The sequence below is a fragment of the Lissotriton vulgaris genome, chromosome 2_1 (genome assembly GCF_964263255.1).
Source record: "Lissotriton vulgaris chromosome 2_1, aLisVul1.2, whole genome shotgun sequence".
Lineage (NCBI taxonomy): Eukaryota > Metazoa > Chordata > Amphibia > Caudata > Salamandridae > Lissotriton > Lissotriton vulgaris.
The window spans coordinates 1863947418-1863963488 of NC_141687.1; the positions used below are offsets into that span (position 1 = coordinate 1863947418).

Consider the following 16071-nt stretch of genomic DNA (forward strand, 5'->3'; position numbering starts at 1 on the left):
TCAAAGTTCGCAAGCCCGCACACTGCTGCTCTCTGCTATTGGGACATTAAGTCTTACTCCACCCCTCCACAAGAGGAACTGCCCTTAACACCCCTCCCCAAAGCAGGCTCGGTGCAAGTCAACAGACACACAACTTGAATACTACCTGACCTCCTTGCATCAATGTGGTACATTGCACTGAGACTTTCAAAGCGCCTTGAGCTAATATGATTACTTTTATCTAGATTGTATGTCTCTCTCAGGCTGACTGTTTTAAAGCTCTCTGATACCTTTGGGTCTGGCTAGCGCTATAGAAAACTCCAAAAAATAAAACATTTAACAAGCTGGGCATGAATAAGAAGCAGGTAACTGAGTCACATAAAGTCTATTAATGAGCGGTCTTTAAGCCCCTCTATGTCCTCGGTAAGCCACAGTACACCTTACAAAAGGCAGCACATTGGTTGTCTAGTATGCTCGACCTAAAAAGGCATTCATTTGCCTGAAAAGCAAACATCTTGTCCGACATGCAAGATGAAAAGAAACAGTTCTATTCTCCCATGTATTAGCATACTCTTGGCTCATTTACACTTCCACCCACATCCGTCTGTAACAGGCCTCACTCGCCATGGGCACCAGGGATAACGAGCTTTGGAAATGCAATAGGTCTCGCATTTGTTTGAGTTAGAGCTATTTGGCATTGTAAATGGCAATGTTTTTTCCCTGTGTAGTATGGAATGTATGTATGTGGTGTATAGTGGTATTATGTGGGCTGTGTTGCATTAGTTAGTTGTGCTATTGTGTGGAGTGGATTTGTGGAGTGGAAATATATGGCATTGTGTCCTGTGGAATTATGTGGATAGTAATTAAATTATATTAAGTGTACTGGAATTATGTAGAGTGAGATTGTGTGTTATGGAATTTATTATGTGGAATGGTATTGTTTATTGTGGAGTGGCATGTTGTGGATTTGAATTATGTGGTGTGCTATTAAATTAACAGTCGTAGATTGACAGAAAGCGGCAGACCAAGATATGTGCAAACACTGATGCAGTTAGGGAGACTGGGACGTTGTCGGATAAAAGTCAGAAAAGAGGAGTGGCGCACACAAAACACATTTCAAGCATTATATTAAAAAAAATCAAATAAACACGCACACAGTCTAAATTATCTCAAAGATCCAAAGCGCTGGTAAAAACCATGCAGAGAGCATAACTAACCTACCTCCACACCCTCTCTCTTGTTAGCAGTATTAGGGTGGGATAGGCAAGTTAGCAAAGAACACTATATAAAACTTGGGGATAAAACGAGTAGGCAGTCGTAGGGATAGTCTACTTCTACCATACACAAATGTCATCTCAAGTCTCACTATTATTTTTATTTTTATTTTTTTTAAACTCAACTGAAAGACGCACATAGATATCCCCGGGTTGATGTTGTTTTTGACAGGAACAGGCCACGTGGAGATGAAGGGATAACCCCTTTGTTGATTGAAGGCACGGTCTTTCGGCATCATTTTTCTGCCTGGGTGATGTGCGGATATAGCCAACAGAAACATTTTATGGGTTATACCCCAAAAATTCCAAGTAATTTCCAGATACTGGAGAAACTGCTGGTGGAAGCATTAACTCTAGACCAGCATTTCTGGGACAGTCACAAGAAAGTTTAACATCAGAGCCTCATATCTGGGGTCTAGCTACTGCAACCTTAATTTAAAAATTTACATCGATACTCTATTTCACTGGCAGACAGGGAATTTGTAAAAAGGAAAGACCCTAAAATTAATTAACCAAGCATACGCGTTAAAAGCCAACAAACGGCACTTTAATGGGCTTGTTCTTTTCAAGCCATAAATACTTTCTAAATCATGAATAGGTCAGTTTGCTTTTAAAAAAGGAACCGCAATACGTATGAAGCGCCATTTTAGTTTGGTTCCTCGATAGCATGCAGTGTCAAACCTACCCTGGTATCAGAAATGCCGTCTTCTTGACAACAGACCGCGTTGTAAAGTAAATAATTAAATAAGGACGGCCGCTATAGTTAAAGCAGACCGCGCTGTAATTCAAATAAAGACATTAGTATAATTTAAATAAATACATTACTAAACGCTTGCAGTGTGCTGCGATATCGTGGGTGAAATAGGGGAAGATCATTAAAGAAAATACTGCTCATCGACTTATAAACCAGACTGTGTAACGACGCAAGTAAAAAAAGTCCAATTGTTCTGGGAGGTTACAAATGCAGACAAGGCGGTACCAAGGAACAGTCGTGCAACACCCATTGGACTCACTGGGCTTCAGCACCCCCGTCGTGTGTGGCAGCCCGGGATGAGACAGATCCCGGGCACACACAGAGCCGCACCAAACGTTTCACAGGTCTTTAAAAGACCATTTGAATGTTAATTAGGCCTTGCAGTTGTTTCACCCCCTTCTAAGATCCCCTGCAGCTCCACTCTGCCTACTGATTAAAGGTTTAGCCCCCCAGAAATTGTTCCTTAGCTCCGAAATTCGGCTCTAGTTGCGCCTCTGCCAAGGAAGGACTACTAAGCCTATTCACAAATTAAAAGCAACAATTTCGCAAGAACAGTAACAGGAGCCAATTGAAAAATGGGCATGAAATGAGCGGAGCTTCTCAGCCTAACCTTAATACAGCACGGTTTGCAGAGCGGCGCATGGGCTGCCCAGGCTCGACCTAAAAAGGATATAGGTTGGGGTGTGACATTAGCCCTCCAGATTCTGCAGTGTTGGAGGCCTGATACCTTTGCAGGTGGAGAGAGGATAATGACGCTAAATTTAAGGATATCAGGAACATTTATCACAAGTATTTCACACAACAGGAATTATGTGATTTCAGTTTAATATAGAGAGTTTCATACCTCAATCTATTCATTATGCTTTATTACGAGTGGATGCTTTTATTGTCCAATCCAAGTCAATGCAGTCTATCACCTTAGGAAAGCTGTGTTGACCTTGACAGGGCTCGTGTGCGAGCTGCGAGCGTTTAAATGACTTTGCTAGGAAGCATTAAATGGGCCAGTATGTTAATCAGTGGATTGGGGCTAAAAAAAATCAGACAAATGTTCTAGTGTACTGACTTGAATAATCTACTCGATCTGACTGTAATGTCCTTAATCCATAACAATTTCTAAGATTGTGTGTTCCTTGTCAAATATTTAATTCCACCGGATCACCTTTCTTCATTATTGTACACAAGAGTACCTTCAAATATGTGAATTCAGTACACCTGTTAAAAAAAATCTTTCGATTTAATAGACTAAAATTTGCGACACACTAGGAACACACCATGTCTGTGATTTAAAAAGAAAAAAATGTAAGGCAGCCCGGTTTCCTTTGAAGTGTTTAAAAAACAAAAAAGTTTCAGTTTTATTTTTTAGGAGTAAGCAGTCTGTTCTTAATAAAAATGATTTTCAACATTCTCAAAGGGGAATGTTGAGAAACCACCACTTTTTAAATGATGGTAAAGTGTTACACAGCATTTGTCTAGTCCAGTAGCCAAACAGTATGGCAAATCATGATAGATCTCTTCAAAGAGGGTTAAAATCCTATTACTCATGGTTAGCAGCTGTCTTTGGGCAGAAACATGCTGACCACTTGACTCGATTGAAGAGTTCCCTGGATTTGTAATCTACCCATCGAGGATATAATACTGATTGTCCACAAGTACTTTTAGTTGTTTCTTCTGCTACTACTTCTCTGTCATGCTTAAGGATCCCTTCACTTCTATAGCAGACACACACATGGTGTGAAATTCAAGAAATGAGGTAGACTGAGATGTAGTGGTATCCAAATGGTAGGTTTATTGTTTAGTTCAATCATGACAAGAACATTAGAGGATAAGATGGTAGTAGTAATATTGAAAGTAATATCAGGAGAATCCGCCCCTCTGGGAGCAGCATCCCTGCTGCACAACCCACATGCAGCACCTCACAATTCCACTCAAACATACACACAGGGAACTTTCTGTGACATTACTTACACTGGCTGAGTAGCAGAGTACAGAACACAGAGAAAGGACTAGACCGAGAAGAGAGCAAGATACCACACACCTCCCTCCCTAACGGAGACAATGACAAATAAAGAGGCAAGAGGTGTGGAAGGGAGAATAAATGAGTAAAGAGAAAGGAAAAACAGGTTGAAAGACACAAAACACACACGCACTTTCAACAGTAGAGATCTGTCTGTGTGCTTTGTGTCTTTCTACCTGTTTTTCTTTTTTCTTTACTTATTTGTTCTAACTTCCATATCTCTACTTTCAGGGTTGGAGCCCACTTTAGCATCTACATCTTGCCGCTGTGAAGTGGAGCCATATGATAAAGCATACCATCTCAGAGTGGGCGAGAGGTTTCGTCCGAAAAGAATAACATTCTTCGCTCACATAACTGGGTATCAGTCTTTTCGCTTACACCTATAGTACTGTTGGGTGTTCATGATGGGGAGGATGCACTCTGTTTCCTTCAGCCACTCTCCCATTAAGTTATAGGTCATGTGATCAACAGTACAAGGATTAGAAAAACAAAGGGCTTAAAGTAGTGGCTTTTGTAGTACAAGCACTGGCGTTGCCAATAGGTCTCGCAGTAGGAAAGTTGGAGCTATTGGTTTTGTAAATGCCATTTTATATTTATATATCGTTATTGGTATTGTCAATAACAATATATAAATATAAAATGTCATTTACAAAACCAATAGCTCCAACGTTCCAAATGCGAAACCTATTGGCAACGCCAGTGCTTGTTTTTAAATTTCACGTTGGTTGTGGTAACGGGGTTGCCCAGTTGAAGGCGGTAGCCAAAACGTGTAGGCGTCCTGTGTGGGGTGTTGCGGCACATGGATTAATGTTTTCCCTATGTTTTCAGCTTGATCGGACAGGGCCCAAGCCCGGTAGAAGCACGTGGCACTTAGAAGCAAACGATGCTCAGTTCCTCCCTACTAGAACAAGTAGATAATAATGACAGCATAGGATGTGCCCCGCAGAAATGAAAATAAATGAATGTAAGGCAACATAGCGTATTGTAATGTGGGACAATGCACTTTAAAATGCAGCAACAACAGTCAGAATGCCCATTTCCTTCCTTGCTCTAGGACTAATTGAACCATTACCTAATGAAAAGGCGAGACCTAAAAAATGGCCAAACTTTTGAGTGGCTTCTGCCTGCCACCTTTGTTGTACCCTGTTGCATGCACTGCGTTGAAATCAAATCATTAACATTCGAGGTAAAAATGAGAGACAAATAGATAATCATTTAGTGGCTGCTTTGAACAATGATAAAACCAGAAAGCATGGGATTAATCCTGGCATCCCTTTTTAAGCCAACTGAGTGATCGTAGGCAAATATTTTGTCACCAAATCCTTTTTTTTCTTCATTATCACCCAATACATCTATAATGTGCCTTACTAATGGCAAAGCTACAGCATGTTAAAGAAATGATCCTGATGCATAAATATTTGGGTTTTCTGTCTTCAGTTAAAGTTGCGGTTGTACATTTTTATTTAAAATTTTACTCAGAAGGATTGTCTTTAATTTCCCTGGGCCCTCCTCCTCCCACACTGGAGTTACTATGGCTGACACTGTAGGGAAAATCTCTGGAATGCGAATTCTGGCATATTCTTTTAACACTACTTTATATTGCGTTGAGTGAGTAGCTTTGTAAAAATACCTGGTCACTTAACACTAATCTTCATTCATTGCGTCCTGCCTTCTTGCTATAAAATAAGTATGGTTGCGAAATTTTGGAATTCGGCTCAATGACGGATGGAAACTGGGGGCATGTAATTTGGAGCTCTTCCATGTCGAGGGCAACAAGTTAGACTTACAAGCCTCGCAAGAATCTGTGTGAAATTAATCGCACAGCAAAGGAGCAGCGTCGTCAGGGGTTAAGTTAAGGGCTGTAGCATTTACAGCCACGACCAACTCCATCCCGGAAGTACCGTAAGGGGAGAAAAATAACCTGGCACTGATCGGAGTCTGCCGGAGTCCCACCCATTTGGCCGACACTGACCGTGCTGTGGCCTCTGACATCACGGCTTTGCGTCAGCGAGGGACGTCTCCAAGCCACTTTATATGTGTTTTCATGGTTTATTATATTCTCGGTGTGGAGTGAGTCTCTGCTGATAGTTTTTTTTCTAAACTGTTACGATCTAATGTGAAACTGCGTCATCAAATTAGAACAGTATTTCACGTGACTATGCCAGCAGACCTCGTCGAGGAAACTGGAAAAATGTGACAGAACAGCTCTCCTGGTGCCTCCTACCCTTAAACAACTCATAGCGCCTAAATAATGGACCGGAGACTGGTTTCTGTGCATGATTAAACATTTTGAATTTGAAAGGGAGAACAGAACACCCAAGACCAGGCTGACAGGAAAATAAACGGCGTTACAGCTGTCTGCTTATATTATTTTTTTGTCAAACTTACTAATACTGTGTAGTTTCCAGAAGTTTATTAATATGATATCCATTCCTAAAGCTCATACACGAGTGACATAAGTGCTGGCTGTGATTTGATTTTTAAGTCTTATCATCAAATGCACCTATATGTAGAATGCTAAAAACAAATATGGGACACGTTTGTCTTATTCTTGATGCACTGGAATTATATTGCAGTGCAATCACAAAACATATGCCATGTATATAGGTCTTTGCAATTTAAGAGAATAAGTTGAATGAACAATTCATGCATAAAATGAGATATCATAAAACTTTTTTTTTAAAGTATGATGTACATGAATGTTTCACCTTGCCCTACTCAGTATACATTCTGCCCCAGTGTGACAGTGTGACAATCACAACACTACTTAAATACATTCTGTATGAAGGGTTTGTACTCACAGTAATAGAAGCAATGTGTGTTTTGCAGCAAAAGAAACTCCAATGGTATAATTTCAATTACGAAAATCAAAGCGGCTTTCAACATCAGCCGAATTTACAATGCTCCAAATTTATAACAAGACAGAGGGAAGGCAGAGAAGGGGAGGTAGGAGGAGAAATGCGAAACGGCGGGCAGGGGAGGGGGCCGAGCGGGAAGAGCGGCGATGAGGGTGTGAAGCAGCAGGGGCCTTTGAAGTGAAGCTAAGCTTCACTTCAAAGGTGTGGGAGGAGTGCTGCTACGGCCTGGGGGAAGCTGGCTGGGGAGGGGGAGGAGAAATGCAAGTAAGGCTGTGTGTGGGGAGAGAGAGAGGGGAGGTGCTGGAGCTGGGAAACAGATGGCCGTGGAAGTTTATGGCCCAAAAGCGCGTGCCAGTGGCCACGTGAACTCGAAGAAAACCGCACCAAAAAACCTGTGGTTTCACAAGTATTTTGAGCACTTGAATTCTCGCTCCGCTCAATGCGCATGCGCATTGATAGGTCGCGAGACCTAATAACAGCAACCTTGAAGGAAGAGACTGCAGATGTGAGGAGGGGTGGGGAAGAGCAGTGTTGGCAGTGCTGAATTAACCGATAAATAGGGTATGTGAAGGTACCAGGTACTCTGATTGAGGAATGAGTCAATGCTCAGGAGGAGAAGGAAACCAAAAAAGGTTTGAGTGAGCAGTGATTGCGAGGATATTTAAAACCAATGACGACTAGAAGGGAAATTAAAGCAGGCCTTTCAGGGTTGGAAGGATCGGCTACAAATCTCTTTTTTGGGGGGGGGGGTCTTCTCCATCACTGTATTTTTTAAGTAAGTGACCGTCAACATCAGTGGTTTTTTATCCACAAAGGATGCCTTTATATAGATAGGAAGCGGGGTCGGATTGGTAGTGCGGGCAATCGGGAAATGGCCAAAGGACCAGTAGCTGAATTCTAGCTATGGGCTGCCTTTTTGGGCAGCCTGGGGGCTGTCTGTGCTGTTAGGATGCCGCTGGCGGCCCATTGGGTGCTTGAGTGGCACTTCTAGAAGCAGATGGGCGGAGGTATCACTCCCTTTCTCTCGATGGGCCAGCCTATTAATGTATGCTGATTGAGCGGGGCAAGGGGCCTGAGCAGAAGTGGTCTCACTTGTATTCATGTGTGGCTCAGCAGTGTGAGCTAATCTGTGCATTTTTTTTATCTAAGTGAAGTTAATAAAAACATGCCCACCCACCCCCTTTCTTTTTTTTATAAAACTTCGCTGAAGCAGTGTTTTGCGGAAAGGCAATACGCAAATGTGGGCCACTTTTTTTTTGTAAGCCCGGGCCGATTTTTTTATCCCAATCCAACCCTGATGGGGAGAGGTTGTGGGTCAGTAGACCGAGACACGCGGTTTCCATTGCTGGCACGTGATAAGCGGACCTAGTCTCAAGCTGACATGTTTGCTGCCCCGCCCGACTCTTTCCTCGGCATTAGTGTATTTTCACCACCCAACACTTCCATCGTGCCTCTCCACTTTGCCTAGACATGTTTTTTGTCCATTAACAGACGCTACCTAACACACTTCATTATGTTATTTTCATTACACTTCGAGCCTGAGTCCACAAGATGGCAGTGTTGATCTATGTGCATCATGTAACCTGTTTTCTTGCATAAAGCGGCCCTGCATGGATTTGAAACTCTTGCTTTGTCCCGTCTGTGACCACAGAGTCGGCGTTTAGCATGGGCGAGATGGGTCCAGGCAGCAATTTTCAGAGGCGCAAGGAGCTGTGTGCATTGCCCTTCTCGTCGTGCTGCAGCCTTGTCCCTTTGCCTGTTCGTTTCTACATGATTTCTACATGATTTAAACTGATTTTAGTGCTTCGTTATAATATGGAGGGCGGTGCTTTTTTACACCCCGTTGGCCCCCTTCTTTGCCCGCCCTCCACCCTCTGACCCCTACTGGCACACATACACAAAACCATTGTCTGCAGGCTTAGCTATCGGTGATTTAGGTGAACTGGGGGAGGTGGGGGAGGTCCGGGGATATTTGTGTTCAGGGGCCAGTACCTGCTCAGCCAGGTACTGACCAGTGAACACAAAATGGGACCCCCTGCTGCCTCATTTAATTAATTTCCATGAGCAAGGGCTCCAAATTTCTCCCCCGCCCACACCCAGCGGCTATTTTAGCAGAGGTCACAGAAAGCTAGCTATGCATGTGCGGCTAAATTATCTAATAATTATTTTTCCAGTTCCGATAGTATCTATAGAAAACTTGGTAGCAAGTTTACAGAGACAAGTGCCCCCATGGTATTTTCGCGTACTTAATTTAACGTGACTACTGCGCTAAGTTTCTGTTGAACTATTGTTTTAAAGCGAACTCGCCGGTAAACAACATGGAGCTGGCTCTAAGAATAACACGCAGATACTCTGTCAATATACAGAGGGATCGACTCTGCCTTTCATCCTTCCTCTGCTTAACGAAGCAAATAGGATTGAGTTGAGTGACGAACAACTGCTTTTTTTTAGCAGCCAAAAAGCTTTAAGGCAGTAGCATATCCTACGTCAATTGACAGTACATGATGATTTGCATTGCTCCGGGAAACACGCTGCTCGTGCGCATCTACACTCCCTACAATAAGTACAACGAAGCCGGAGGCGTGGGGAGGAAGGAAATGCATCAAAACAATCGGTACAAAGAAGATAGTAAAGAATGTTACTGAGGGCCGGCTTTTAGTATTACAGCTGCCCCAGGCACCAATATTTTGATGGTCAGGTTATGCCAACAGCAGCATCCATGTCACCTTGCTCCAGCCTTGTTCTTGTCTCTGTGTGCTCGTTTCTGTCTGATTTGCCAGTTTAAAGTAGTTTTAAGCCTTAATTAACACACCATTCGCTCCATTCCTTGCCCTTCCTTCACCCTCTCACCCCTGCAGACATACATCAACAAAACCATCTTTAGGCAGCTAAGCTATCAGTGATTTAGGTGTATCAGTGATTTAGGTGAGCTGGGGGAGACCTAGATATATATATTTAAGAGCCAGTCACTGCCCAGCCAAGTAATGACCAGTGAATACAAAAGGAACCCCCGCTACCTCATTTAATTCACTGGCATCAGCAAGGGCGCCAACTTTCTCTCCGCCCTGGGTGCTATCTTAGCAAAGGCTTCTCTGTGTATATTCCGAATAAACCTTTGGTTTATCTAGCTATTTTTGAAGAAAATGTGTGGCAGATTTACAAGACCCTTGCGCCGCCATTGCGTCACTTATTTTGAGGCAACGGCGGTGCAAACAATGCAGACAATTTACAACATGACTCATCTAGGGAGATGCGTCATGTTGTAAAGCCCTGCGTCACATTATACCTGCGTCAGGTATAATGTATGCAGGGTGGACATTCCCACCCAAAAAGCCATGTAGAACTGACGCTGTGAAATTTACAACATTTCTCTGCATCACTCTACGCCTTCACTGCGTCAAAATCCCTATGCCTGCTCAGACCAGGCTTAAGGAATAACTCAGGGCTTTTTGAATTGGAGTCCTCTATCTGTTGTAGCTCATTGCTGGAGTTGCGCCACTTTTATGAGCAACTGCAGCAGTGCATCACTTTGGGCCAACAGATGCGTCAGAATTTCTGATGCATCTGTTAATCCTTGCGCCATGGAGCACTGTATTGTAAGTGCATCGCATCCATGGTGGCACAAGGACATTTGGTGCTGGCTCAAGGAAACTGACTCATCTATGCAGATGCGTCAGTTCCTTGCAAATCTGCCCCTTAGTTTTTTGCTAAGTCTTTTCACCATAATCTTTTACTTTGCTAAAGCACAATAAGATAAAAATAAATTATCAAAATAAGTTAAAACTATGGCAGTCTGGTCTAAGAACCATTTCAGATACGTGTTTTATTGCTGTGTTTATTTGGAGTATGAATTTCAAAACGATAACCCATTTAGGTTTAACTACAGCATGCATGCACTGTCTGTGAAAGCTATTATTCACAAGAAAAGCTTTAAAAACTGCCTTAGAGCCCAACCATTACTTACTAATACTTATTGTTGGCTGACTTAAATGTCACTCGTTTCCTTGCTGCGTACAGGCCACATCGCCTGTTTCCTGCTGGCTGCCCACCTCCTCCTGCATTTTTCTTAGTGCTTCTGTCGCTGCCGTGGAGCATAGACCTAGCACAGCTTCCTGTTTACGACCAGTGTCGTTCCACTGGCTGCGCCCTTCTCCAGGCTCTTTTAATAAGAATTTTTTTAAAAACTTTTTGCCATGTACTCTATAAGAATGCATGGGAATGTACATCCCCCACCCCCAAAACACCCTCCCTCTTCCCATTATCGGGGTTTGTTCCCTGCCCCTGCCTTCCTATCGTTGTGCGTTTTGTTCCCCATCCTCATGCCCTCCTCCCGCTGTCCAATGTTTGTTTAAAAAAAAAAATGTTTAATCACCTCTGCCCTCCTCCCGCTCTTCCTTCTTTGTTTCCCACCCCTGGACTTCCTCCATTGTGTTGCTTGCCCCCCTCCCCACACCCCAAGCTATTTTTATACATATTGCAAGGCAGGGTTGTGCCGTGGTCCATGCTGGCCATGTTATAGCAGTTTTTTTTCTTTTTTACTTTAAGCCATGTTGCACAGCATCTTGTGTAACCGTGCAACATGCTTAAAAACATTGACAAAGCCAATTGGTCTCTCATAGGCACAACCTATTTGCTTTGCAAATTCCTGTATATCTTGTGCTTGCTACTGAAGTATGCAGTGTTATAACGCTGCAAAACCGGTGTTACTCTTGCCCTTGCCATTTGATTCAACAGTATACACTTTGTGAGGATGAAAAGTTGTATTTGCCGCTGTTCTTCAAACCTGGAACGTGTAGATCTCAACAGAACATGCTCAATTCCACAGAGCATTTCTATTATGTAGCCCAAGTTCTTTATTATGATCTAGTAATGTGAAACGGTCAGACTCTTAAAAGTTACATTTAAACATAACCCAAATATCATGTTTAAAAGCCTAAGCAATAATTGTATTTAGAGGTGTTTGAGTAGCACTCTCGCTCGGGCAGAGGGTTACAGGGTCAAGTTAAAGTAGAAGCTGTTGGAGAACATGTTTTTGGAAGTTCTTAGCAGCCTTGTGGGAGCACCAGCATGTTGGAAAATCTCTTGTTTTTTCCAAAGGCCAGGGATCCAGTACTTAGGAGATGTGGTCGAGTGACTTAGATGGGGAACTGTGGCTTGCTTTGAGCTCTGATCACGGTTCCCTGACTTAGTCACAGTGTGTGATCTTGAACACATGGTTTTACCCCAGCGCCTCGTTTCCCATACCTACCAAAATTGTATGGAATTTACATTCTTTACATTGACATCTACCCTTGACAATTCTACATCAGAGAGGTGAGGTGCTTCCTACGGACAGTAACACTTTTGACAAGATTACATAGGGAATGCAGAGCATGCAGGGATGCTACTACAGAGAAGGGAAGGTACACATCTTAATTGTTTTAATATAAGCCATTAGATAACGTACATCCTTGTTTCCACATGGGTTAAGTAAAAATCCACTATAGAGAAAATGTAGCTTACTGTTGGTGAAGGAAGCATTATTATGCAAGATTGTTGCCTTTTGGCTAATGCAATTGAATAGAGATTTTTGTTAATGTGTGTTCTTCAAAATGTATTTGCTTTTATGTTTGATACTTTTGGCCAACATGTGTTTCACGAGAACTAGTAAGTTCCTAAGGACTAAACAAATTTAGAGTTGCTCTACTTCATAATTCTCTTTCGATCTGTTGTTTTGAAATCACTTCTGTTGGTTTTACTACATTATTTCACATCCATTTTAATTAAGATTTTGTCAAATCCACAACATTAATAACAATTTTTTGTGACTCGTACTGCAAGATGGTGCTGAGTGGGACATTATGCCGAAACTTCTGATGATTTCTACACAATGCTGAAAGTTCTGATGATTACTACGCAAAGCTGAAACGCGAATGATTGCAGCCCTCCAATACAGTGACTGACTGCTCTCAGAGCGACACTGGTCTAGAGGTCCAGTGGGGGCTGGGGGTCGCCTATTAAAAATAAAGAGCATGGGCTGAAAAGAAGCAGGGACAACACAAATTGACATGGAGACAAAATAGTCTTTCAGGCACTGAAATGCAAGTTCTATCCGCAGCGGAAGGATGCAAGTCATCCAATCGGAACATAGTAAGACAGTAACACTCCTTGGGTGGGAAAGACAACATTAGCAGAGAAAGCCTCTGAATGAAGAGCAAGGGGTGGACACAAAGCCCACCCTCAGTCTATATTGGGTAAGGTAGATCTGTTTGCTAACAGACAGCTAAAGTTGACTGTAGGTGAGCCCTAATAATGCAGACGTATGAACAAACCGGGTTGAAAGTGAAGAACTGAGGAAAATTATTCGGCATACCGATTACTTCAACAAAAGAAAACCGTTTTCTCTGCCTTCCAAAGCATAACTGATATTTCATGATGTACAAAGTGAACTGTAGAGCTGTCTGTGACAACATTTTGTTTTTGTTTTTTCCAGTGGGCTGGGTGTTTACTGAATATGGCTGGTATCTCTTTTTCCTCTGCATTGCTCTGTATTTGGTCGTTCAGAAGCTGTCTGGGAGGATACGCCACATGAGATCAACTGCACCTGTGGTAACGGGAGGTTTGTCCTGACACTTGTCTTAAGGAAAACATTTGTCTTGTGCGCTGTGTTATGTTCATGCAGAAACATAATTTGGGATATGGTTTTCTTTGTATATTTGCTAATTGTAAAGTTTACCAATTCACCAAGCATACGCCCTGGCCAACTGTATCAATTCTCTGTTCCAGCTGTGGGGATGGAGCAGGTTTGGGGCATTTAAATATTTTCCTTGAGTGTAGGTACCATCATTTTTCATCTACAAGACTTCCCACAGCTAAGCACCGGTCCTCTGTGGGCACTCACTCCTTTTACCTCAGAGAATGCTGTACCATGGTGGCAACGTGTAAGTACTTATGCCAGAATGGTTGAAGATAAATTATAAAAGGCTGCAAATAAGCTTCATACAACCCCTTCTTCAAGGATTGTCCAGCTTAATGTATGATTCATACTTCCCCTTCAACCCTCCAGTCCCCTTCCCCATTGTTAAGGTATTCTAGTGAGTGTCTGGAATCAGCAAGGAGAGTTAGACAGACATCTGGTTGGCATAACCTAAAGTCAAGTGGCGTAGGGTACCCCTCAAATCTTACACCTGAGACAACACACCTAAATCACACACCCATGGGTGGGTGGATCCGGGACGGAGTTAAACCTCAATTTCATGAGGCAATGTGTTTCAAGATATGGTGTGACTCAAGAGTATCAAAAATATTGTGAGATTGGAAAAGACTGTCTCAATAATTTAATTCTTGGGCGGGATTAGATATTTACAATGATTTATTTGAAAAATGTAATATTACAATACAGGATAATTAAATGTAGCGTAGCTAGGATACAGGGTAATCAATTATCATAAAGGCAATAGGTACAGAAAATGACATACACAGAGGAAAATGGTGAGTCCCAAATGTGCAGCACAATGAGTAAAAAATTCGGACAGCATCCCTAATGAATTGATGTATTACGAAACCATGCATGTCATTACCACACATATGCCTTTCCAACCATCTGCATTTACCACGTATGCCTTTACTATGAATATTTATTTTGCAGGTAAGTATAAAGCCTATGTGTATATATGTCATATATATATCACAGAGAGAGATACAGATATGTGCGTGTGTATGTGTATATATGTATATATGTATGTATATATATATATATATATATATATTCCAAAAACAAAGTTTGCCTAGCAAGGAGGGAGCCCACAGCAGGTAAGTATCGCCCACAATCTTTATTTGGAGGGAACGGCAAGGATTGAAGTTCGCCAACATCGGAATGAAACCCAAGCCGCCTGACGCGTTTCGTGGTACTTCACTTCTTCAAAGGCAATGACTTGCTGGAATGGAGGCACGATCGTTTCAGACACTAAATGCTCGATGCTCCGCCTCCGTGGGCGTGTCTCTACCTCGTGGCATGCTGGTATTTGCAGTGTCTATTTATTTCTCCAGTGAGATGTCGTGCCTCCAATTCCATATAGTTCAAATTAAATCCAAGTGGAGGGTGCCGCAAAACCTTTATCCTTACTGTCTCAGGGTGTCTCCAAATAACAAGGCACCTGCTCCTTGAACAGTGGCGTCGATTGGCGTCACCACAGGGGTGCCGTGAAGCACTGGTTCTCCCTCCGCGGCTTAGGCAGAGCCGCTAGTATTCCAAAAACAAAGTTTGCCTGGCAAATAAATAGACACTGCAAATACCAGCATGCCACGAGGTACAGACACGCCCACGGAGGCGGACCATCGAGCATTTAGTGTCTGAAACGATCGTGCCTCCATTCCAGCAAGCCATTGCCTTTGAAGAAGTGAAGTACCACGAAACGCGTCAGGCGGCTTGGGTTTCATTCCGATGTTGGCGAACTTCAATCCTTGCTGTTCCCTCCAGATAAATATTGTGGGCGATACTTACCTGCTGTGGGCTCCCTACTTGCCAGGCAAACTTTGTTTTTGGAATACTAGCGGCTCTGCCTAAGCCGCGGAGGGAGAACCGGTGCTTCACGGCACCCCTGTGGTGACGCCAATCGACGCCACTGTTCAAGGAGCAGGTGCCTTGTTATTTGGAGACACCCTGAGACAGTAAGGATAAAGGTTTTGCGGCACCCTCCACTTGGATTTAATTTGAACAATATGGAATTGGAGGCACGACATCTCACTGGAGAAATAAATAGACACTGCAAATACCAGCATGCCACGAGGTACAGACACGCCCACGGAGGCGGAGCATCGAGCATTTAGTGTCTGAAACGATCGTGCCTCCATTCCAGCAAGCCATTGCCTTTGAAGAAGTGAAGTACCATGAAACGCGTCAGGCGGCTTGGGTTTCATTCCGATGTTGGCGAACTTCAATCCTTGCTGTTCCCTCCAAATAAAGATTGTGGGCGATACTTACCTGCTGTGGGCTCCCTCCTTGCCAGGCAAACTTTGTTTTTGGAATATATATATATATGTTCGAGGCATATGGGCTGCAGATGGTACATTATGAATAGATCGCCATCTGGTGTTGGGCTCGGATGATTGCACTTTGTTTTTCTCTTGGAGAGTCTTTTGTATCTTGGTGACTCCTCCCTTGGTTGGTAGTGCGCATGGGCATCGGCTCCATCCTTAGATTGTTTTTTTCCG

At 43.0% G+C, this 16071-nt stretch overlaps 1 protein-coding gene across 1 annotated transcript in view; it reads left to right on the plus strand.

Moving 5' to 3' along the window:
* Nucleotides 1-16071, plus strand: part of SELENOS (selenoprotein S) — a 132846-nt gene that overhangs the window by 62327 nt on the left and 54448 nt on the right. The window contains exon 2 of the mRNA XM_086958055.1: nt 13352-13477. Coding sequence (XP_086814181.1) covers nt 13352-13477 — 126 coding nt within the window. The remainder of the gene's footprint in view (nt 1-13351; nt 13478-16071) is intronic.